We start from the raw sequence: 25,032 nt of genomic DNA, 5'->3' as shown, positions 1-25,032 counted from the left end.
GACAAGCACAACAGCATTTGGAACAGTTCTGAACTCTATTTACATCTGCATTTTGTTTAAGGAGAGCTCTGAAAGTAATTTGTAGCTATTGGTTTATGGTCTTTCTAATACAGTGTATTTGGCCTGCGTAAGGATATTGGTATGGATTTTGATTGACTGTAAAAATAGGATCATCGCCCAGAGAAAGTCCTAATGATCTTAAAGGACGAGTCAGGGAGAACTCAAAACAGACCAAAAACTGGTGAAAAATCCTGCATCTCCTACATTTAACTTAAGCCAATGACAATACATAATCACTGCTTATTTCAGACTTTACAAATTCCCTTTCAACGTCACACATGCAAACCAACGGAACTTCACTGACTTATTTCCTTCATCCTCCTTTGCACCATGTAGCAAGGCAACCAAAGCTATGGAGAGATGCTTGCAACAAAGTATCAGATTTCTAACTTTCTTTGCAGCAGACCTGTTAAGATTTCCCTACAAGACCAATAAAATTTGGGTCAGTGATATTAACTAGTGTGAGCCTCCCACATTTACATAAAATCCTAGCTGTGATGTATATTAAACCGGGCACTTATTTTTCTGCTTATGTCTCTCTACAGAGGTTAAACACCACAATCACATGCCAGCACAGAATGTGCTGCCAATCCTTATAGTCGCTGGTCCTCTGGTGGCAAACATTGTCCTACTATGAACAAAGTCACCCTAGTTACTGCTGGAGTTAAAACATTTGTCCTATTGGGTTAGAATGCAAAATACTAAGGATGAATGCAACATAAGTGTATTATGGAAATGTGCTATAGTGAGCACAAGTTACAAAACTACTGTGCATGTAGCAGCTAACTACAGGAGTATCATTTGAGGAAGCATAAAATACTGTGAACATGTGCCAGAAGAAAATGAACTATTCATGCCATCTGACAGTTATTAGTAAATATAATTTTGGTTTAAGAAGAAAAAGCTCCTAAAGTGCACTCTTAGAACATAGTACTAGAAAGATCTCAGCAAATATGAAGTTGCACAGGAAGACACATACCATATCTGGCAAATAATAATGCAAGTCACTAAGGAAAAAAAAAAATAAAATAAACACGTGTAGGAAGTAAGGGGAGGCAGATAGTCACTCAGTCTGGGATTTAAAACGTGAGAGAAATTACTCCTTCTCTTACAGCTTCCCTAACAGAAATGATATTTCCAGCACTACACTAAGAGGTGGTGTCATTTTGGAGAGTCTTAGTGGGGAACACACCTTCTACATGTCATGTAAGTCCATGCTCACCCTCCATAGGGTTCAGTGCTTGAAAACTCTCAGAAGCAGGGTGTGTGGAAACAGGTATTTGCATTTATCCTCTCAGCCATTCCCTTTGTAGACAACATAATCTATGCTTCAAAACATTTTTGATTCTGTTTCCTGACTCTCCTATGGGTTTACTCTGGAGAGGACAGAGTAGTGGCTAAAAAGTATTATTAAACTGGAAGGGAAGGATTCTCTGTCTTTTTGTCCCTGGTCTCCATCTCCTGCTTGTCTGCTGTGCCACTCCCAGTCCGAGTGCAAGAAGCAGTGCCAGGCCAGAATCCAGATGTGCACACACAGGAGAGAGGATTAAATGGCAAAGAATCCCAAAAAGCAAATTGCTCCATAGCGTGAAGGCAACACACCGAGAAATGATTTCACATCCTCCTCCCCCTCTACTAAGTTAATGATTTTAAGCATTCATCTCCTTCTCCCATCCTTATGCAATATGTTTAAGTGGTGTCACCAGGATTTATACTTCACTGAGACATTAAGCGTGTTGTGTAACAGGGTACAAATTACTTTAAAAACAGCAGAAGTTGAAAGAAAAGCATACATATTATCTGAAACGTGAAAGATACAGATGTGCAGTGAAGGAACATTTCTGCATACATCTCCACATATGCACCCTTACATTTGAAAGGCTCAGAAATCTAAGGGAGACTCCAGGAGATTATCATTACAGCCTACCCTATAAATGCTTGTTCTTAAATGCCCTTCACTACTTGCCAACAAAGAACAATAAAACTACAACAAATCACACATAAAAGATGACAAGTACTTACTGCCCGGTTTACTTGCTTTCAGATTAACGCGCTCTGGGAGAGGAGCCGTAGATGAGCCCTTCTCCCTGCAGGAGCCCGACTGACGCTCTCTCAGTGGCAGAGACGGGAGCTGGGCTGGAACACCCACAGAAAACCCGCGGTTCCGATGCTCCAAGCCCGGCATGTGTCCGCAGCCCGCACCGCTGGGCCGGCTCACTGCAGCGCGGCTGTCCCGTCCCTCCGGAGAAGCAGGTTCTCCTCCTTCTTCTCCGCCTACTCCACCCTCTCCGCCCCAAGGATGCACCGGACTCCTCACGGGTACCCGCCCCGGGCTTCCCTCCGCGTCCCGGAGCGCAGCCGGCACGGCGAACCCCGCGGGTCCGGGTAGTGCTACCAGAGCCGCCTCACTGCTGAGCTCCCCCAGCCCAGCCGCGGCGCCTCCGGATCAGCCCACCTGCCGCTCGGCTCGGCTCTGCTCAGCTCGGCTCGGCTCTACTCAGCTCAGCTCAGCCCAGCCAGCAGCCACAGCCCCGCGCACTCCGGCAGCTGGGGAAACGCGGAGCCCGCGGGGGAAGTGGTGCCCGGCAGCGATACTCGCCGCGGTCGGCGCGGCTCCCTTTAACTCCTTCCCTGCCCCGCCAGAGCAGGCTGGCGGCCGCCTCGGAGCCTTATTAGGCAGCGGCCGCAGGGCTGGGGGCCAAGTCCTGGGTCCGCCGCAGAGAGCGGCGATGGGGAGGGGCCGGCCATGCCGGGCCAGTCCAGCACCTGTGGAGTGTAGCTCGCACAGGTGGGGCAGCTGGGTGTGGGGGAGTGTATAGAGCTCTGTACATGGGGTGTGTGAAGATTGTATAGGAATGCATGTGGGTGCTATATGAGATGTGCATGGAAGAGCGTATAGAGAAGTGGCTGTTGCATAAGGTGCATATGAGGGGGGCAGTAAACAGTATATGTATGGAGACTATATAGGGAAGCATAACAAGGTGTGTTTATAGTCTTGTATGGGATGTGAGTGAAATATGTACGAAATGTATATATGTTTTCTGGGTTGAATTATGGCTTGCATATAGGGGAAGTGCACAGAGGATGTATGTGGAGGCCTGTACAGGACTTGAATAGGATACTTAAGGTGTGTGCTTATAGGGGTGTGCATATAGAATCATAGAATCATTTCAGTTGGAAGAGACCCTCAGGATCATTGAGTCCAACTATAATCTAACCTATCTCTAGCACTAACCCATGTCCTTAAGAACCTTGTCTAAATGCCTTTTAAACACCTCCAGGGATGGTGCCTCCACCACTTCCCTGGGCAGCCTGTTCCAATGCTTGACAACCCTTTCCATGGAGAATTTTTTCCTAATATCCAATCTAAACCTCCCCTGGCGCAATTTGAGGCCATTTCCTCTTGTCTAATCCCTTGCTACCTGAGAGAAGAGACCAACACCCTCCATGCTACAACCTCCTTTCAGACAGCTGCAGAGAGCAAGAAGGTTCCCCCCCAGCTCTCTGCTCTCCAGGCTGAACCCCCCAGGTCCCTCAGTCGCTCCCCACCACACCCATGCTGAGTGTGTATGGAGAGGGTAAGGGTCTGTATAGAGCTGCAGTCCTTCCACCCCCTACCCCAATCCCAGCAATGAGGCACCCTCTCAGGCAGGCAGGGCAGTCAGGGCTGTCCCCTGCCTCCCCCTCCCCAGAGTCTGGCTAGGGCTGGTGCACTGGCACATCTGCCTAGGGACATCCAAATCTGGGGCAGGGGATTTAGTTTAATAAACCATTTACAGTTAATTAAGTGCTAAAGTAGTGTAGAAGGAAAAGCAAATGAGAGATGGTGACAAACTGCATCCTCTTCAGTACTAAGACCTTGGAACTGTTGCTTTACAATGTGTAACTAGAAGTCCTGCAGGGAAGTGGCAGGGAAATCCAGGTACATTGCAAACATAAAGCCTTTTTATTCTAGTACTTTGAAAAGTTTTATTTACACTTATAAAAAACATGCAAATAAAACTTGACTTTCTATCTGAAATGCATTTATAGTATAATAAACACACAAGGGTATAGCATACCAAAAGCCCAGGTTCTATAGATAAAGCATTTCCTCTCTGTCATCTTGCATTCTTCTGTGCTGCAATTAAATCACTGTTAGGTACCTTAAAATGGGGTTCCTAACTGCTACACAGGTTGCAGAGAGCCTCCCTCCTCACCAGGCTCTGAACTACCTCTAGGGGTGATGGAGAAAACCACTCTAATTCTTTCTTTTTCACTCACTCTGTTTCCACTCAATAGCAGTCAACTCAGAAAAACATGCCCAAGATAAGCAAGTAACAGCAAAGCTGTAGTTTGCTGCAGTAATGTCAGGAGTTTTACATTTGCAGACACCTCAAAGTTTTTGATCTTGAATTGGAGGTGAATTTTTCAGCCATTGATAGATGATGTGTCCTGCAACCTGACTAGGCTGAATAAGGAAGTAAGATGCTGCATTTTCTTGGTGCATTGTTTGTCTTACTGAGCACAAGCATCTGCAAAAGTTACCAGTATGAGTCCATGAAAAGCTGTACCCATCACTTTGAACTCTGTCTCTTCCAGGTGCAGTACAAACCAAGCAAACCAGGAGGAATTGCTGCTGCCCCTTGGAGAGGAGGTTGTCTGCTGGCAGTGATACTTTTCTTACTCCCGGTTCCCTTAGACTGACTGTCTGCTAGGAGCACAAGATACCCTGTTTTAAAGGCTCTGGGCCTTCGAAAAAAAGGTAAGTAGAGTCGGTACAAACAAATTTTAAAGACAGTTATTAGTCATTCTACTTCACAGGTAATATGGCACCACGTAAGGCCATTCATAGCATAGTATTCAACTGTACGTATCTACTTTGCTAATTACATACAGCCAGGTGGTGTATTCTGGACTCTACAGATATGTTTCCCTTTAGTCCAAAACAAATGGAGAGACATACCTGATCTCTGCTGAAGTGTGTGACTCTCCATCAATAGTTGATTTCAAATGGCAGTGCATGTGCACAGTATCAACCAGATACATTCCCACTGGCACATGAGCTGTTAAAAGAAAGGTGCTTATTATATGAACATTTTCTTTCTGCAGATAGATGTTTATCTGGCATCAGAATAAAGAAAGAACATGAAACCCTAAGATAGCCACACAGAGCCTGGCACAAGCTTGGTTTGACCTTCTCCATGCCACAACTGACCATAGTTCGTGCTGGCAACTTTCGGGAAAGAGTTTTCATCTCGACATTTTTAAGCATTCACTCCAAGAAGATGTTGCTCTGCATAATGCACATGGTTTTCTTTGCTAATTCCTAGCCTACACTTCATACAACCGCTTTCTTGTAAAAGTTCTCATGTCTTACCAATTGGGAATTGCTGCTCTAGACAATCTTGTAATAGCATCACCATCTCTGCTTTCAATTTAAAATGATTGCTCAGGCCTTAAACACTCACAAAGAACAAGGCCCAATGTTGCCAGTGAACCCACATCTGCCTTCAGCTGAGGGGGGCGGGTAGGAGACACTTGAATTGAGATGAAAGCCACTGAGCTCCATAAGGAGAGCAGACGGTGCCCCTGCTGGGTTTCAAGGGACTGACTCATCTGACTCGTTCTCAGCAGAGCTCACATTTCTCTCTCTTTTTTCCTTTTTTTGTTTGTTTGTTGTTGGTGGTGATTTTTTTGTTTGTTTTTTGTTGTTTGTTTGTTTGTTTGTTTGTTTTGTGTTTTTTTTTTTTTTTGATTGCACAAGTCAGATCAAGAAGGGAAAAAAAAATAAAAAAAAAGTGATCTCCCATCCTAGTAGAAGCCGGTATGACATAACACTTCGTGTCCAGTCAGAGTTTCTTCCCAGAGTCCTTGCTAGGACCATTTATCTTCTAGCTGGGTCTTTGTCCTAAGAGCTCTCTAAGATGCTGGAAGTCAACAGTATCACTTCCTTAGATACTGATCTTAGATCAGGCTCAAGATAATGAATGTTCAGATATGACATTTAGTTAATGCTGCTGGCTGGAATAATCCCATGCATTCTTAAAGGGCTGCTTGAGGGTTTTTTTTAATTGTAAACATCCTTCATGCAGCTGCTCCAGGGACATGTTTAGGAAACAGCGGCTAGCTGTGTTTAAAAGATTTCATCTCATCTTGACCTACATTTAGATTTTTGTATCTTACAAGCCACGGACTGTAACCAGAAAAACCCTCAGAGAGCTTATATAGCTTCTGTAGAGCAAGGCACAGGAAACAATGAAGGATGAACTTACCTGGCTGAAGCGTTTGGAAAAGTGAGTTACTGAAGCTGAACTATAGGGTTCAGATTATTATCAGGTGATTAGGAGTACAAGGAGCAGAGCTGCATATGGGGAGCAAAGATATCCTCTCCTTTTGCCTTGTGCTTTCTTCCTGATTCATTCTCTCACTCAGAATCTTTCTGTAAAATCTTTTAGGCTCCCTTCAGGGTAAGATTCGGAAGGTGCCTAAAAACAATTGCACCTTTATATGTGCTTCCTTCTCATTTAAACTTCTGCTCCAGGAATTGCTCAAGTATAGGGATTGTTCTTGAAACAACCTCTTATTAAGCAGTGAAACTGGTAGAATCAGATGCTTAGGAAGTAACTTTGTTGAGAAGGAACACCTTCATCCATTTCCCAGAGCCTTTTTTTTTTTCCTGTCATATGAGTGCCTGTTTTTGCAGAATATAAGCACTCATTTTAAAAAGCAATGCAGCTTCTAGCCTCTTGAGATTAGAAGATAATCTTCTAAAAGTGTGCTACTATAATATCTTCCCAAATCCACAGGCAGAATGAATTATCATCCCCCATCCTGCCTGTGCCTTTGCTGACCATGAACACACTGAAAGCTTTGAGAAGACCTATGGGTTTCATGCTGCAAGTAGAGATTGAGTACCTAAGGAGGGAGGAAGCCAAGAGGTCAGACACGAGTGCTAACATTGACATACAACGTTTAGGACAGCATTAGTTCACTCAATTCAAGAGCAAGAGAAATGAATTGGATTTGTCAGCAAAAGACCACATAGGCACTTTAGGCATATCTGGTAATGTGTGCATGTATCTGAGTCTTTACACTTTTAGGTTTGTTGGAAAAAGGCAACAGGGCAGTAAATGTCTGGCTGTTGGGGAAATTACAGATTTGGAAAACCAGCAGCTGTTCTATCCTCTTGTATTTAAAGGTTGCAATAATGTATAAGCTAGTGGCATAAACAGCAAAAAGCTAGCAATTTCACTGGTTTTAATAGCAGCTAAAATGTACAACTGTTCAGACTAGCAGACCAAATGTTTGGTTGGGCTGCAGAAGTTCTGCACCATCATTTTTCTAAAACCACTGGTGGTGGCAGAGAACCTCCACTTCCATACATTAAAACATTAAAAACATTAACTACTTCTGACTACTGCTGAATTAAATCAATCAGCAGAGTCCTATTGGTTTTCGTGTGAGTCAAGTGGTGGATAAAGAGAGCTGGTTACTCTGTCTTATGCAAAAAGGTATCAAGAAACAGGTACTGACTGAGGCTAGATTAACCCTACAAATGAGAGACAATCAACAGAAAGACAATATTGCCGCTCTGCATCATGGAGTTAATTTTATCCTTTTCTTCATGAAATGGAAACATATAGTACTGGCACATATGGGAAAGACAGAGCTTTTTGTTCTGAAGCTCTCACTTCAGCAGAACTAAGTTCAAATTGATAAGGGGGTTCTGAGGTGAATCAGAGGCTAGAAAAATTCAGCAAATACACTTATTAACCATTTCTACCAGAGCACACCGACATTCTGCTCAAGTAATAGCTGAGCACTAGAGAGCTGCCGTTACATATGCAGTTAGTGCCCATTCTCATTCCATACAGAGACCAGCCAAGTCAGCTAGAGAGTATAATTTACTTTTATTACAACTTTCAGTCTCTAATCTCAATTTCTAACCTAAAGAAAGAACTACTGGTAATGGCTACATGGTTACAGCATGATTACAGAGGTCCACAATATTCTTGCATTTTTTTTTTTTTTTTTTTTGTTAATACAAAACCTAAGAGCCATGCAAGTAGTCTAAGCCTTGGGAATGAAGGGTAAGAACAGTGTGATAGAAACAGCTCCTGGTAAGTCTCACATAACACAAATTCGTTATCCTGAAGATGAAAACATGATAAATTGAGAAGGTATATTTGAAGGTTGCCTAATTAATGGCAATGAAGTTGTTATTTGGCAAAGCTCAGATTAGGTAACTTCAACAGGAGAGTAACATAGAATTTGTAATTCAAAGTTTTTGACAGGAAATTCTGTTGCACTTATCAGCCAATAGTCAAACAGTCAAAATTCAAGAGGATTTTATACTTACCTGGAAATGCAACACGTGCCTGACTATGCTCCAGTGCACATTTGGGATTGTCAACCACCTGCAGCAGGAGTTCCACATAAATAGTTCACCATCTATATTTTGGAAGCCAACTCCAATTACACTGTACATATACCTAGGCTTCTGAATTTATAGCTAGACCTCTGTTGCAGAGCAGGTGAAAACCTGCAACTTGTGGGGGGAAATGCTTCACACAGGATTTCCCAGCCACTTCTAGAACAACTGTATTTGCACGTCATTCATAAATGGCATATAAGTCTCAGGATACCATACTGATGTAGCTAATACAGTTTACAGATCTATGGAGACAGAAAATGAATTCTTTATTTGTCCCCTTCTTTTTTTCCCTGAGAAAAACATTTATTCTTACCACACATAATGAGAGAAACCAATCCTGCTATATCAATGCCTTAGCTGAGAATATTGTCAGCAAATTCCATCTAGACTAAAAACTTTAAGTCCCTGTGGTGTGTCAAATTTCTGAGACTTTAAGTTAAAAATAAGTTTGAACAGATTAATGAGCTGGGGCTTGAAGATAAAGCTGGCTTCTCTGAAAGAAATGTGTTTTACACAGTATTAAGTGTGTTTGGTTCCTCTTTTATTCAAAGGAAGCAAAAGAGTTTTGTGAAAAGAGTCTTCAATTGAGTCTTTTCCTTTTAAAACTGTGGAAGAGTTCCAGCCAGTCTGTAGCATTGGCTTGAACTTTGTTTTTCTCCAAAGCAAGAACCATTTAGTTTTCAGTGGCTTCCACATTTTTTCCTCCTCCTTTTGTGAAATGTGCCAGTGAAGTCAAGTGGGTTGTATTAACTTAACATTTTTCCAAACATTCACACTTAGGACCAAAAAAGGGAATATTTAATAAACACGACCAGGAGTATGTTGGAATGTTGATGTTCTGATGGTAGTAAGAATTTTCAGTCATAAGGTCTAATTAAATATCCCAAGTTAGAAATGCTTTCAGTGACTGTTTCGTCTCCTTGTTATCTGGTCAAATATTTTTAAGTCAGCCCAAGCTGCTTCTGTGCCAATGCGATATTTTTAATGTGAATAACACACATGCAGAAGAGACTGTATTAAAATTCACCTACGTTAGCGACATTTTGGCATTTTAAATTTAATCTGAAAGCACCAACCTATCTTTATGCACAGGAGGCTAACTTAGCAATGAAATGGTTCTGCAGTGGTGGTTGTATATGTTTGTTTATAGCAAATTTTTTTAGTCTAAGAAAAAAAAATGTCTGCATGGTCTAAAATGGGAATTTGGACTGCCATTGCTGATATTCCTGAATTTCGATGGAATGGGATGAAAGACAAATAAAGACATAATGTAAGACAGTTTTCTGAAAGTACCATGTGGTGTTGTTATCCAAGAAGAAAGCATTTTTGCCAGCATTAGATAAAGAAAACAAAAATGAAACACGGAGATAACAAATGACTAATTAACTGCTTCTTCTGATTGGGAGCAATATAATTCTAGTAGCGCACAGATAGTCAGAGCTGCTTTGTATTAACTGATAAAACAAAAAACTTTTAAAGAGACAATCAGTGCTCCAAGGAGCATCTGATCTAAGTAGACAAGTTAAACAAAGGGATATCATTGTTTTAGAATTAGGGAACTGAGGCACAGAATAATTGTCTTGTCTGCAGCCAGTCTGTGGTAGGACGATAATTGAATGCAGATTTCTTCACCACATGCACATTCTCTATCTATATTCCAACTGGTCAGCTGAAACAGCCTTTCATTACTGCTCTGTCAACATACCAAGAATTACACAAGACCAGGAACATTTCATATGTTTGTTTCAAATCCACTTTTCCCATCACAGCATTTAAAAGCATGTAGTCAGTGAGCAAATCCTTACCATAGACACAGTAAGTTCTCAAACCTAGAGAACAGATTGGAAGTTTACAGTCCATCTGGAGGATCCTCCCCCTGCAAAAATCCCACCAACTTTCTATTGTCGACTCCAGCTTCCTTTTGCAGGACCAAGTTTTTCTTTGAAAGAGCTTTAAACAACATTTGCAGCTTTTCTTCCTATGGCTAGAAGATGAAGCCTCATTTCTTGGAGGCAAGATCTGCATTCTGACTGTATTATTACCCTGCCTTTCTTCATACAGTGAATGGCACTCACCTGTCCTAACACAGCAAACAGTATCATTCATAGAAAGAGTAAAACCATCACAGCACATCTAAAGGCAGTACATGCAATTCTCAGCTCTACCAGCAACCAGTAGAAGCCAGGAATTAATCCTATTTGTAAGTGTCAATATAGTCTTTGGAGAACTTACACAAGGAAGTAACTACAGGAAAGTTTTGGGAGACCAAGGAAATTTACAGCCTGTCCACTTATCTGAGCTCATTGACTCAGATAAAACAAGCAATTCACAATCAGACTGCACTTGTAGGCTGTAACACAAGGAGGATACAAGGTGTTCCCTGGCTCCTTCCAAAACAGTGTCTTTTCCTTTGTAGACCTGTGACAATACCTCACCCAGTGGGACTTCACAATCTTCCTGCAGTACAAATATCCAACTGCTCAAAGTCAGGCCATTTGCTTTGCTAAACACAACCTGCTTCAAAGCACTTCTATGTTACACATTTGTGTATTTTATTCATACACATCTTAGCCTACTGGGAATGAGGGAGGAGAAAGCACTGAGAGAGCTAAGAGTCAAGGCCTCCATTTGCTCATGGGACAAACAAGCAGCTGTTTAAGATCTTCGGCACATGGGCAGTGACATAAACAGCATTTCAGATGCTTAAAATGAGGAATAGTAATAATAAGAAGAAAAAGCAATAGAGAACATTTTGGTCCCTGCTTCTCTTCACTTGAATTCTAGAACTCACTTGATCTTACTTTGCATGACAAGAAGCTTGGCATAAGGGAAATTTTACCAAATTTATAATTCCTTAGGAAACTGGGGGTGCCAAATCAGTATTTGTTACCATCACAGACTTTGGAGTAATGCTCCAGGTACAGGCTTTAGAAGAGTGATACTGTAGGATATAGGGTCCTCCTCGGTCACAGTGTGAAGAAGTTGCTGGGCAGAGACACAGCACAGTGTGGCACTGAGGATGCTGCAGCTGCATGAGCCCAGCGCTGTGCCACCCATCTGGGACTCGCCAGAGCAGCACAGCCACCATGCGGCAAGCAACACGTAACAGCAAGCCCCCATATAGCTTCTCTAAAGAGATGACTTAAGCTACAGAAGAATTACTAATACCCACTTAAAATTACTTGTGTTAATTTTTAAGACTCAGCATTTGCCGGTGTCCATGGACACATTCAGATTCTTTCAAGTCATGCTAGTTCTCCGAACTGAACATGTCCTGTGGCAAGGAGTTCCATCATGTAGCCTCGTGTTGAGAAAATATATCTTAAACAAATGTTGGCTGTTGCATTTCCAATACAGCTTATAAGAAACAGAAAAGTAAACTGTGCTAGCTTAAATTTTGCTTCTTACAAGAACACCCTACTGCCTTCTTCCACCCCCCACCCAAGGAAGGTTACAGGATGCCTGGAATCTGCTTGCAGGGCTGACAACTACACAAGTTCTTGTCCCTTTTTCTGTGATTGCAAAGCAATGAGTAAATTACAATAGTTGTGATCCTTATTAGTAAATAAACAATTAATATATCCTTCTGCTGTCGGCATCTTACACCACCAGAGGAGGCAGGTCTAAAGTGTAACTCTAAAACGTACAACTGTTTGCCATAGCTCCAAGGCATTAAGGTATTACGAACTACAATATTCCTGCAGGCAACCCCTGTGTAGAGGAGATGGAGACCATGATTAACAGTGCCCTCTCGTGACTGATGGAACAAAAAACCCTGGTTACAAACCCGCTGGTCCCCTTGATGAGATGTGTTACATCAGCAGAGTGCTTTGAAAGAAGATGTAGGGCAGCATGCAGGTGAGCTCGTTTTCATTACAGATAGAAAATGAATAAACTACACTCTAAATAAAATCATTCCCTGTCTCAACAACTTCCAAAGCAGTGATTGCCTGACAGAATGGATCAGTGAGCTCCAGCTACCAGAAAATAACAATGACCAGAGCTTGTTATGACAATTATAGTTAGCAGTTGCAGAGGATATAGTTGCATTTTTAATCTGATACCTAGGAAGCATCTTTTTGGAGTTAATGAGCTATTTTGCCTGCCTACAACCCTGACACGACACCATCAGCATGTGCAAAGCTGAATTTTCTTTCTGGGAGTTAGATTTTCTCCTCCATCTTCAGAAAAAGGACTCCCTTCTCTGCTAGGAGTGGAACAGGGCTCTCCAAAGAGAAGGGAGGTAGATGAAAAGCAGCTGATTCTGTCACATGTCCACCCTTAAACTAAGTGCAAAATGACTTCAGAGTGGCCCTGAACTTTTGGTCTGAAAATGGGGAGAGACTGAGCACAAAAATGACTAACAGCCCAGAGATACACGTAGTACCAAGAAAAAAATGCAACTACATTCTTCTCAGGTCTTTCTTGGTTCATCTTCCCGTTCTCATCCCACATGCTCAGTGTAAAATACACCATATCTGCTTGCTCTTGCTCACGGCACTGCTCCAGTGTCACTACGAATTACTCTTCCAGGGGCAGCTTCTTAATACCACTTATGCTCTTCCTTTCACCCATGCTAGGAAAAGAGTCTTTTAAAAATGACTTAATTGTCTTCCTTGCAGCAGCGAACCAGCACACATCCAAGTTGGCATCCCCTTTCTTTGCAGCCCTGCAGTGAAACATTGGGTATTCAAGCCACCTCTGATCAAAAGAATTACTTTTGTCAGGGTTGCCCTTGTAGTTGCTAAGTTTTTGGCAGCCAAATCCAAGTGAGTACAATTCTAGCAAACACTCTCTTTTCAGAGAGCATTTCTGCAGCTCGGTGTCTGTTCGAGCCGTGCCGGCTCCGCAGGCTGCCAGCCCCAGCCAGAACCAGGACAATCTGAACCCTGTCACGCTGCAGTGTTAGTTCCTCCTGCGCATCGCAGGGTGCATTGCTGTTTGTCGACAGATAAGCAGACTAATTCCCTGGGCACCAGACTAATAAAGCTTGGTTTGCTCTTTATTTCTATTTCTTGACCAACTGTAACTTCAGATTCTAGTGTTTTTTATTTTTTTTTTTCTTTTTTTCCTGCAGAGATGGGATTTATAAGGGAACTTTACTGTATGAATTCTTTAATCTCAGACTACATGTGCATTCTTGCAGCAGGCTTTCAGGGCATTTAAAGCTCTCTTCTATCCAACTTTTACATTTCACCGAATTTGTAGTAGTTTAATTAGCTTGTTGTTCTCCCACTTCTGTCACATTTGCTTGAAATCAGAAAATGAGTTCTAAAGAGACTAAGAGGACAGAGACAGACACCAGGATCATATAAGTCTCATTTCCTTAATAAACTAAATTAACATTTCAGATGGTGTCTGGTTCTCATTGCTCACAGTCTAGACAAAACAGGCATACACAGGATAGGCAGGGTATTAGAGCTCAAATTTATTTTTATCTTTACTCCATTTTCACAGGAAAGGAATTGAAACTTTACAATATATATAACTTTAAGTGGATTTGGGGACAGCTCAAGAAAATGGTGAGAGAAGTAGCAGCTTTTCATTTCTATGTTTCCAGATTTATTCCGGTATAGGACAATACTGGTCAGAAGTCAGGGATGTTTAAATTCAGCTCTCATTAGATGGATACCCACTGCAGGCAGCACTGATTGTCAAAGCCATTTTGATTTTCAGAAGTGATCTCTAAATTGTCTTTTGGGGCTTACCAATCTTCACACTGGTTCCAGATGATGAGGAAGAAACCAGTATTAAGACATTTAAAAGTAAATATTATAAGAAAAGTTGCAAATAGATCAATAGGTGTATGCACGGTGGCAGGACATGAGTAACCTGCAAAATAACACTGAGTTTGAAATGGGAAAAAAAAAAGGAGGGAGAAAAGCAGACAATGGAGTATCTTTGAAGTACACTCCAATGTCACAGCTGAAGGACTCCATCATCAGAAATAAAAAAGGAACATTAGATGGATATTGCTAAGTGCTCATAAAAGCTGGATGTGCAGTGAGACAGCTATAATAAGCTGAATACTGTGAGTTAATCCATACTTTTTTCACAAGAGCACTGAAGCTAATACGTACTGGCATTAGCTCTGGTAATTACTCTGTGCAGGTGCGTACGTTTGCTGCGCCTGTAGCTTTGATGCTGCTCCAACACAAGCTGTTAGCTGGGAAAGGCAGGCAGCTGTGGGTAGGTATTGGGTACCTGGCATTCATTAAGATATTCAGTGTATATCCCTGCTGGAGGAGTTGAAATTTGACTCTGGTGAAAGCGTGTACTTTGTGGATTTTGTTTCTGGAAATGCTTCTGATATAGAAAACTGTGACTAATGCTCTGTTATTCAGCCATAAGGATTAACAAAATATTAGAGTATTTTAAGAACAATGTTGTGGCTGTAGGATTTGTTTGCTGCTAGATGCATACATGTATAAATATACATATGTATATGCGTGACTGTCTTTAGCACTAAAGCAATATTTAGTCGTTAAGCAGAGGACTGAGCTCTTTCCAAGCCTTAATCTGGAGAAAGGCTGCTGGTTTGCCTCTTGACCTTCAAAACAGACTAAGATGTATTGCTATGCAGATGTCAACTCTGATTATTGTTTTCAAAAATAATTCTTCTGAATGAGCTTGAAGTATTTGAAGACTGATGGCTGTAGCAGCTCAAAGGGCTGCATAAGTTTTTTGCTGAACCACAGAAATAAAGGAGTGAAGCAGAGTGGAGCAGAAACATCATAAACAGCAGATTCTTCCAATGAACACCATTTTCAAGCTTTTCCTAAATTTTCAGATATGTACTAACCACAGTTTCTTTACATCTCCAGATCTCCGGCATAATTTCATCAGGAAGGATGTTTCTACTGGTGTGTTGCAAAATGTCTTCCAAAAAGATGAAGAAATAAAACCAGCCCCAAAGTAAGACAATAGTAAAGGTGTGAGATCCAGATGAATTATGATTGCATGTGGCTGTTTATCAATACGCTCACTGGAACAAATGGGATTCAGTGTTTCTCCCATACTCAGGAACCTACTTTCACACAGAGAGAGTCTCTTGAAAGGCATCCTGACTGTTTCATGAAGCATGGTGTGGGTGTTTTTTAAGATCTAGAAGGATTTCTGGTACATCTTAATTATTCTTAAACCAGATTATTGCTCAGACTACTTATCTCACTAGTAGTGCTGATTTAGCACCCTCATGCACCACTTTCTCAGAAATGACAAGTGTTTCAACAGAAATGACAACTTGCTGACCAACTACAGTTTCTAGATAGCAACGAGAGTCATAGAAGAGGAATGGACATTTCTGTATGTGAACAGAAAGTGTCCGTCTCCAGACTTGTCAGTTCCCAATGCTTTTGTAGGCATGAAAAAAGATCAGTTGCAATTTGACCCCTTAATGAAAAGGAGAGAGGCTTCCTGCCAGCTCGTTCTCTGAATACGTGTAAGTTGGCAAACACCCTCGCTTCAGTGGAAACACCTGATTCATTGCACCCTGAAACATCCAAAAGGCTGGGGTTAGAAACAACCAAAAGAGACTCCAAAATCAAGTCCCAAAATAAAACGCAGGAAAACCCCCCTCAATACATACATTTTGCTGCTAGAGTTTCATTTTCAAATGGAACTGATTGAAATGGAAAAACAAGTTCATTAGTTACATAAACGTGTCTCTCACGTTAGCAGAAAATTGGAAATTAGAGGTAGCCTAGTCACATCAAAGTGAAATGTTTTCATCACATCTGTGAAGCTAAAGAAACACTTTAATTTCTTTACCACAGACTTACAATGTAATTTGGTTTGGATAGCTTTCTATATCTCAGCTTCCCAGGTTCTAGTAATAATTAATCACACATATTCCTGGCCTATTTGTACTAAACTTTCAGGATTACAAGATTTACGCTGCCTTTTTCTCTGTATGCATCCCTCATCTTCTAAAACAGAATTGAGTTTGCAGTCTTTTAGCCTCATAAAAAAATTAATAATAACATTGACTTCACAGAAAAATGGCCTTAATTAATTAACAGCATAAACTAGAGACTCAGACTCAGATCAGATTCCTATTAATCAGCAGAAGTATTCAAGTGCTAAATGATTTGCAACAAATCTTGTAATAAAAGCTTGAACAGTTTCTCTAGTGCAATAGATTTTCTTCTCTGAGAACTTTTCAAAATAATTTGTTATATGTCTAAAGTACTGAGCACATGAATGAATTAGTTTATTCGTGGAACTACAGCTTTTAGTAAGTTAATCTCATTAAGGCAAATGTAATGATAGGTTGAAAACAATTAATCAAATAGATCTGAAACCACATGCTAAGAAAAAACCAAATGAAATCAAAGCAAAAAAATCCCCATGCTTTCACTATATATTGAAAACTGCCTAAGTATGAACAGATTGACTGTTGACACTCTACGTGAGGCTTTAGGCTCTACAGCTGCTATTGGAAAGCCCATTTCCTCTTCACACACAACCTTTATCCACGGCATAAGCTTTGACCAGGACTCATTTGGCTTCAATAAAACTGAATAATAAATTTCAGCATTTTTATGTATGTAACAGCATCTGGTTTTAATGTGGCTGTGTATGTGTGCAGTCTGGAGAGAAGGTAATTAAGAAGGGACAGTAGGATTGTGAAATTCTGTATGGGACTGAAGAAAGCATGTCAAGCTGTCTCATTATCTTGCCTGCAAGTACAAGACTACAGAATATCAACTGAAACCCCGAGGCAATGTATTTACAACTGAACAAAATACTGCTTATTATCACCATTACAGAATATAAATATCTTCCAAAGTGCTCTGTCTCATATGATTGAAGCCAAAAGAATTAAAAAAAAAAAAATAGCTACCTGTTTGGGTATTTGGGTATTAAGAATTTCTCTAGTTTTGTAGTAGATTGTGTGAGTGCACACAGGATATAAACTCATGGTTCAGAATTTACCATTAGCTGCATAGGAGCACTATAGTCAGACTGCAAGTTCTCTAAAGGACAGGAAACAAGCTGTAAAGTAGAGCCAAATTTAACTTTAATAAAAGATTTAAAGAGAGAGAAAACACCAAAATAGTAAAATTTATAGTACATTAGGAATTGTTGCAAGAATAAAAAAACAACAATTAAAGAAGGAAAACATAGTTTTGGAAAATATAAATTAACAGATCTAAGAGAAAATATTCTTGTCAAGAGTAGGAAGGAGCTTGTAACACCTCACCAGTAAAAGAAAGCTTCAAAGTTTTGCTGAACGATGTAATGAACAGCAATGTGGCGTGGCAACAGAAAATACATATGCAAAGTAAAAGGGGTGGTGTGGAGAAGCACCAAGCGCAGGCAGGGAGGGCTGGTTCATGGCGCGCCTGTGGGTGGCTGCCTCTGGAGCGCTGGGTCTGGGCACTGGGTTCACCATTACCCAACAGTTTGGGTAAATTATGCCCACTGGAGAAGTCAAGCAGTCACTAACAATTAATAGCGGTAGATGATGACAATCTAAGGCTTCCTGGTGTCATTGGTTCTCTCCCCACTTTCTGTCCCTTGCTCCAAGGCATTATTAACATCTGGCTTCTCTGTGTCTTGGAAGGTGATGCCACTAGTCCCCAAAGTGACCTTTACAGACTGATGAGAGATTATCCCATCTCCCAGCATCCCAGATAAGCCTCAGGTTGCAGGCACCCAAGGGCATTATTTCTGCACTACCATTTTAATTAGATTTGATGTTTCCAAAGAAACAGCATACCTCATGCCTGCTAGAGCTAACTGAAATCCTTCGTGGGATCAGGCATACTTAAAAAGAAAGCAAAGGCATTCTAGCAACAATTATTTGAAAATAAAATTATAGAGGAGAAGCTTAAAAGTAACAGAATATAAATTGTGATGATACTTAACTGTTAAGCTGTCCCTCAAGTGTTTCAGTGATTCACCCATCCAGGAAACAGGTAATTTCCAGGATGCTGTTGATTGCACAGAATGTTTTTTTCCTCCTTCGTCTACAACAAGCCTTTTTTTCTCTCATCTTACACTCTCTACTGTTTTTATTCCCAGCCTGAATTTCACTGCCATTCATTCCCATAAGTTTTGCCCTTTTCTTGAAAAACAATGGAAGAAATTGTATATCCAGTAAGACAGGCATTAATGTCTTATCTTGCAATCTTTAGAGCATTCATTCATGCTTAAATGACCTTCCGGATAATAAGAATGACAGCAAGACAGCTACAAAGCTTCCAAAGTCATACAACATAAGAAGTATTTACTGTAGATGTGTCTTAAAAAACTTAGTGTCTCCATTTTTGCTTTGAGTTCTTCAGGAAAAATGCGTATCAAATGTAACGATGCAGGCGGCAGGTCCAGCATTAGAGCTCAGGGTGCAGGACAAAGACCTTTCCCAGGGCAGCTTCAGCTCTACATGGGAATTTCTCCTGAGAGACCAGAACCACCACGTTCACCTACTCATAACTTCTCCAGATGCCCAGGGCATATCATAAGCAGCTTGTTTTTCCCCAAAACACATAAGCAAATTGAAAATAAAATACACAGGACAAAACTCAAATATTTCTGTTAGTAGTAGAACTAATGAGGCATAATTTCCTAAAAATGTGTTTGGTATGTCCAGTTCTCAGGTCAAAAATTGCTGGCAGAGCCCCACTTTCAGGTAAACCATGCAAACACACAAAGTAAAAATGCATATGAAAAATCCTGCTGAAAACTGGAGTTTAGCAACAAGTTTAACAATAATTCCTTGCTCAGCCTAATTAGAAAAAGTGGGAATATTCAAGGAACTCCTCAGTACAAGTAATACGGATTTATATTACTAGATAATGGTTATAGCTACTATGTAACTGAAAAGGTGAAGAAGGACTTTTTTTTTTTTTAATATGAAAACCATGCGTCAGTTTCATCTTTTCGGATTGTGCGTAGCTTCAATAATAAGTATCAGTCCTTGATTCGACTGGAAGCAGATTCAGAATGGCTGTGCAAAGGCAGCCCTTTAATGTTACATTAAATTACAGAGTCCATTTTTAACTATCAAACTGCTTACCCTCACTGTTTTTATTTCCTTTTTTTTCCCAGAAGCACTAGACACAAAAATCTGCATTTATCACAAAGTCTCCAATTTTTGCTCATTTGGGTTTTTTGTTGTTGTTGTTGTTTTTTTTTTTTTTTTTTCCTAGTGTATGGGAAAGCTCTTTTGTAAGAAATGGATCAGGAGATGTCATCTTGGTGCTGATACCTTGGGGAAAGTGATGCTAGAGTATCACAGCAATTCTGAATTAATCAACAGAACACATAAGTAAGGGTTGCACAGACTTCAGTATATTGATTATCACTGTTTGTGCTCTGTATGTAGATAAAATGTTTGCTGCCCTCAGCAAATGAAGCTAAAGGATATGAAGTTAAATCTTTCTCTTTAACTGTTCTAAAATGATCCTTTAAGTCCTTTCCTGCCTGTGGAAAAAATAACTTTTCATTGAAATGTGGATACCCCTCTAGTAGTAGTCCTAATATCGTCTAGATCAATGGAAGCCTTCAATAAACACATTTGGACTGAAGCATGAGAATATTGCAATTCATTATCTATTATGGAGTAGAAAGAACAAGAATAACTGAAATCTTAGATAAAGCACCCCTTCAGCTATTATTGTCTCTATTAGGTAGTGCAAGCACTGCAGAATCTAACAAACACAGATCTTATTCCTAAAACCGAGATGCAGAGTGCCTTCACAGGCTTGGAGTGCAGATGCTTACACTGAGCTGAAGCGCCCAAGCTTTTATGAGCACTATTTGGGGAACTTGGCTTGGAAATAATGTCCCTGGAAGTCAGAGCCATGGTTTATAATGACCTACCCACAGACATTCAGATGCCATTATGGTAGGAATTTGTTTCCTCCAGTGGGTAACCGAGGAAGACTCTTGATCCAATAATGGTTGCAGTGGAAGGGAGACGGGAACAGAATCATGTACAACATGATATCTCCAAGGAGGGAAGTACGGCAGGAAGGAAAGGGAGAGGCTGTAATATGTGAGCATAAAGCCACACAGATTAGACCAAAAAATGTATAACTACTCCAGAAAAAATAATGCAGTATTCTCAATGCTAATGGAAAGATGTTGCCAGATTTGATCAACTGTAAGTGCAACGACGCACAGAAAGAATGCATTAATTGTAATCTTTATTTACTTGCCAATATTTGAAAGGGGTGGGCAGGAACAACAAGACTAGTTGATGTCCCCTCAAACTGTCAGAATAACTCCTGTAGATACTAAACCCCTGCAAAACCACAAACATGAAATCTTTAATCACTAGGTGTACTGCACAGCCAGATCGTCTGCAGCATAAGCTGCGAATGATCAACTCAAGCCTTGTGACCCACATAACGAATCTTCTTGCAAGCCTGTAATCGTCAGGAGGAGAAGGTTTTTTTGGCTAATTTTTGGACCCCTGGTTGATTTTTCAACAAAAGCCAGGCACTGTAAAATGCCTTTCTTTTGCAGTCCTCCAAGGTCTCTGTAAAAGGATAACTAGTCTTTGAATACATTTAGACGAGGTATGTTCTTATTTAAAAGGTGAAAAAGCTGCTGCTCAGTTACTGCAGCAGAGGGGATGCAGCTGAAGAAACCAACTGGGGGAAAATTTCTAGACGTTTAGAAGTGGTCTCTGGATTTTAGAAGCAAAATGTTTCTCATTGTGGCTTCTTCTGTGGGATGAAATGGCTGATGAAACGGTGCATTTGGAAGATGTGGCCAAATCCAAAGTAACCACTTTCTGTAGCATGGCTGGATGACAACAGCTTTTGTTGTAGCTTGGTAAAACAGTATTTTAGAAATGCTCGGAGCTGTTTACAAAGGAAGATAATTAAATCAGCATCAGATAATTTTTAGAAACAGTCCCTTTTGTACTGTAATGAGCCTGAAATGTAGAACTCATGCAAGATCATAGTTGAAGACCTTGAAGTTAGAAATGGCTAGTAGTACAAGCATAGGACTATGTCCCATCACTGCTGGAACCTCTGGTGAAAGTTTCTAAGACTGACAGAATAGATTTTAAAAACATCTCAGTAATTTAAAATATTAATAGTGAACATGTGTTGTAACTGCAGTTAATTAAGCGTTGATAAAAGAATCTGAGCGTAAACAATTACTCACTGCCTCGAACATTTCCTGAGTGGTACTAACAATAGCAGCTCTTCCGTACATGGCCTGAGACAGGCTGCATGAACGGGCTCTGAGGCTCCTCGGCGGGTTTGTGGTGATGATTCTTGCTCTCGTTTCCACAGCCAGCTGTTAGGAGAGATGCTCTGCTGCCGTGAACACACTCCAAGCCTGCCCCTCCACGTGATGCTTTCTCTGGGGATGATCTTAAGTCTTCTGCAAGGATCAGGGTGGGGCTACGAGATGGCAGAGACAAAAGTGGAGTAAAGCCAGCGATGGCATGTGAGGGATCATTAAGTGTGTGTTCATCTAACACATGGAGTGTCTGAGGCTGGGTTGTGACTCCTCCATTCCTCTGCACACTGCTGGCTGTTGTGTCAGCTGCCATTGCCATCGGCATTGCTGCCTATGGTTGTGGAGGGACAGCAGAGAGACAGTAGGTATTGGCGACTCCTTGAGGTGGGACATCGCCAGAGTCTTCTTCACAGCACAGCAGTGGTTGCAGGTGCCTGTTCAGGAACGCTCCTGGGAAGAACTAGGAAGTTTGAAAAGACAAATGCCTATATTTGCTCCATATATGCTACACTGAGAAAATTGAATTCCTGACACATAGTGTTTTATAAATAAAAATATAAGTGCTTTTGAAAGAAAAATCTGATCTGAGTTTGTCATTCCTTAGTCAATGGCTGCTGTGAAAGAAATCACTTAAACTCTACTCCCATTACTCGCAGGAACGCTCCACCGCATTCTCGCATGGAGGGTCGTGGACTAGCTGGCATCATTCCTCTGTGCCTGGTGTTACAGAAGAAAATCAGTAGCCCTTGAATTTCAAGCCCTGGCCCAGGGGCCAGTGTGAGACAGAAAAATACTGTGGTGAAAAATTCTTTGAAAAGAAAACGCAAACTTTGATTGGGGACAGTGCTAGTGCCAGAGAGAGCTCGGTGTCATGGTGAACTGCTGCATCTCTGTGGACTGGGAGGGCAGGAGGATGAAGGTGGAGGGAATGTATGGGAACATCTGCACAAAGCAATAATTCTGTGTTGTCTGTCTGAATTCTTGGGGAGCAGAGAAGAGTTCTGGGTCCTGCTTTGCTTGTGTTTCTTGGAAAGGGGGTGCTGGGGCAAGGGTGACGTTGGGATGATCTTACTTCTGAGAATACCTATGAAAGAGAACTGGCATTGCCTAGGGGAATAAAGAGAACCTGAAACTGATGTTAAAGCTATTTATATTCCAGCTTATGCCAAGAAAAATATTTTACACTTAGCTTAATATCATCATTGCAAATCCAAAACCATCACTGTTAGCTTCTAAATACAGAATAGAATCTGGGAGAAGGCAGTAAGAAAAATATATGTTTTGGCTCTATGATTGCAGCAGAGAAGTAGCCAAAATTCATCATGGGCTCGGACAAAACCAGGAGTCTTAAAAGAAATAATACTTTTAAGTGGTCTTTAGACATGCAAATGCTTAAAGGGCCTATAAACCACATAATGTTAACTGTAGCACAGATGGTCACTACACTTTAAGTAGTTTAAGCTGCACTTTTTCCAGTCAGTAAAGCACCACTTTTACAGTGGTTTTGGAGTACAGTGTAAAAACTTCAGTAATGGATGTTTACATGTGTGCAAAAAGGAGAATTCTCAGCAGGTGTCATTGCTAGTGAACTTGCACTTCTACTGGTGTCACTTCATGACTGGGGATTGTTGCATTGCTGTGCACTTTCACTTAAGTCCTGTGTGTGGCCAGTACATTTAAGAGCACAACCAGAGTTCCTGTGGGGTAATATTGTCTCCACTCTGTGTCCTAATAAACAGAATATGTCTACAAAAGCATTTGGTTTTCAGTTCAGCTTGGTGTTCAGTCTTCAAACAGTATGTGAAGTTGTTCACTGAAGATGCACGTAGGTAGGACCACAATGTCTGTGTAGCTCTGAAGTTCACAGTTGACACATCTCATTAACATATGATTTCATTCCTGAAAAAGATCATCATGTAACTGTGTACTTGTGTCAAGCACTGGAAGGGAAAGCAGTTCATGACCACACGGATTGACCAGCCCACATCTGCACAAAGATTATCTGAATACTGCTCTGCTCACAGCTGCACCATAGTTTACTGGGAAGCCTCTGAGAACTCCTGCCAAGTGTAGCAGGGGGTTGCCAAGAACTGAAGCTGTGGACCACTTACAGAGAGGTGCCTTGCACTGAAAAACAGGTGAAAAGAGCTAAAATGAATAAACTTACAAAGACTGTTAAAAATTACAAAAACCATTCATTTTCACAGATTAAGAGAAATCTGGAGAAAATATTTTCTTCTCTCCTAAAAAAGATTTCTCAGCTTATGCACAGTGTATATGCATATGCCATATACACAGAAGTGTGCACCTTTAAAAAAAAAAAAAGAAACATAAACTGTTCTTATGGTGAAGAAAGAGCTGATTAAATGCAATATTAATTGAAAGCTGGGGAAAGGGACAGGTGGTTCTGTTCAGGCTCCTGTCTGGTTACAGTTCAAATCATAAGAACTATCATGGAAATCACTGACACTCTTGATTTCACCTTAAAAGCAGACAGGTTAAAGTAAGCTCAGCAATAAGACTTCATCCACTATTTGTTTGACTGTCCTGTACCTAAGGCTGTGCAGGTAAAACCCATGACCCACTGATACAACTAAAGACTACTAATATCCCTGGATCTAGCTGAAGGAAAATTAACTCCAGGACTTTGTTTTGCAAAGAAATTACTGAAGAGATTCTCTGAATTTTGAGGAAGATGGACACTAATCTCTAACATTATTTGCAGTAACCTTGATCAAAAACCAGTCAACATGGCCTGACTGAGATTAATCAGAAAAAGGTCATTAATGCAGGTAGTCTGATCTACCTAGGATGGTTTAGAGCTAAATCTGTGTTTGGATTGAACTGCCTGTCATACTCACTTCAATACCCCACAGCTGACTTGACATTCTCAGCTCTTCTGGTAGGTTGTGGTGCAGATCTGTCCTGGCTGGCCCACTCAAGCTTAAATATTCCTCTGCCTTATTTGGGGAAGATCATTTAAATGACTAAATGTACTATTATCTTTTTTTTTTCCTTAATCACCCTTGTTAAGGACACCTGCATAAGTAACTTAAGAAAGGTACTTGAAGTACCAGTAGCAATCATCAGTGTTTCGTGAAACACACCGTGCGCTGTAAAACCTTCCTTCCATACGGAGCTGAACGAAGTTGCAGCTGACCACACGTGGTGTCCTACGTAACTTATTTACACACATGCAGACGCAGCACTGGCTTCACTTCAGCAAATAAAGCAAATTTCAGTAGTCACAATATGTATGTCATAAAACCTGCAAATTCTAGGATTTCCTTTATTTTCTGTAGGGATTATTTACCCCATACAACACATTAAAAGATTAAGTTTGTAAG

The 25,032-nt window shown here is 40.9% G+C and overlaps 1 protein-coding gene and 1 long non-coding RNA gene across 3 annotated transcripts in view; one reads left to right on the top strand and one right to left on the bottom strand.

Annotated features, from left to right (window-relative positions):
- The window catches only part of MYLK (myosin light chain kinase), a 210,396-nt gene extending 207,929 nt beyond the window's left edge, over window positions 1-2,467 (bottom strand). The window contains exon 1 of the mRNA XM_065840410.2: window positions 2,083-2,467. Coding sequence (XP_065696482.1) covers window positions 2,083-2,245 — 163 coding nt within the window. The 5' untranslated portion in view covers window positions 2,246-2,467. The remainder of the gene's footprint in view (window positions 1-2,082) is intronic.
- A 74-nt stretch (window positions 2,468-2,541) lies between these two features.
- On the top strand, window positions 2,542-22,317 carry LOC139828414 (uncharacterized). Of its 2 annotated transcripts, none has more exons than XR_011739961.1 (3): window positions 2,542-2,848; window positions 4,642-4,804; window positions 21,736-22,317. It is a non-coding gene; the product is annotated as an uncharacterized lncRNA (long non-coding RNA). The 2 variants fall into 2 exon arrangements; XR_011739962.1 differs by lacking the exon at window positions 21,736-22,317 and adding an exon at window positions 5,152-5,379.
- Window positions 22,318-25,032: the final 2,715 nt, after the last annotated feature.

Source organism: Patagioenas fasciata, chromosome 7, assembly GCF_037038585.1.
Source record: "Patagioenas fasciata isolate bPatFas1 chromosome 7, bPatFas1.hap1, whole genome shotgun sequence".
Lineage (NCBI taxonomy): Eukaryota > Metazoa > Chordata > Aves > Columbiformes > Columbidae > Patagioenas > Patagioenas fasciata.
This window is presented reverse-complemented; position numbering and strand designations above follow the sequence as displayed.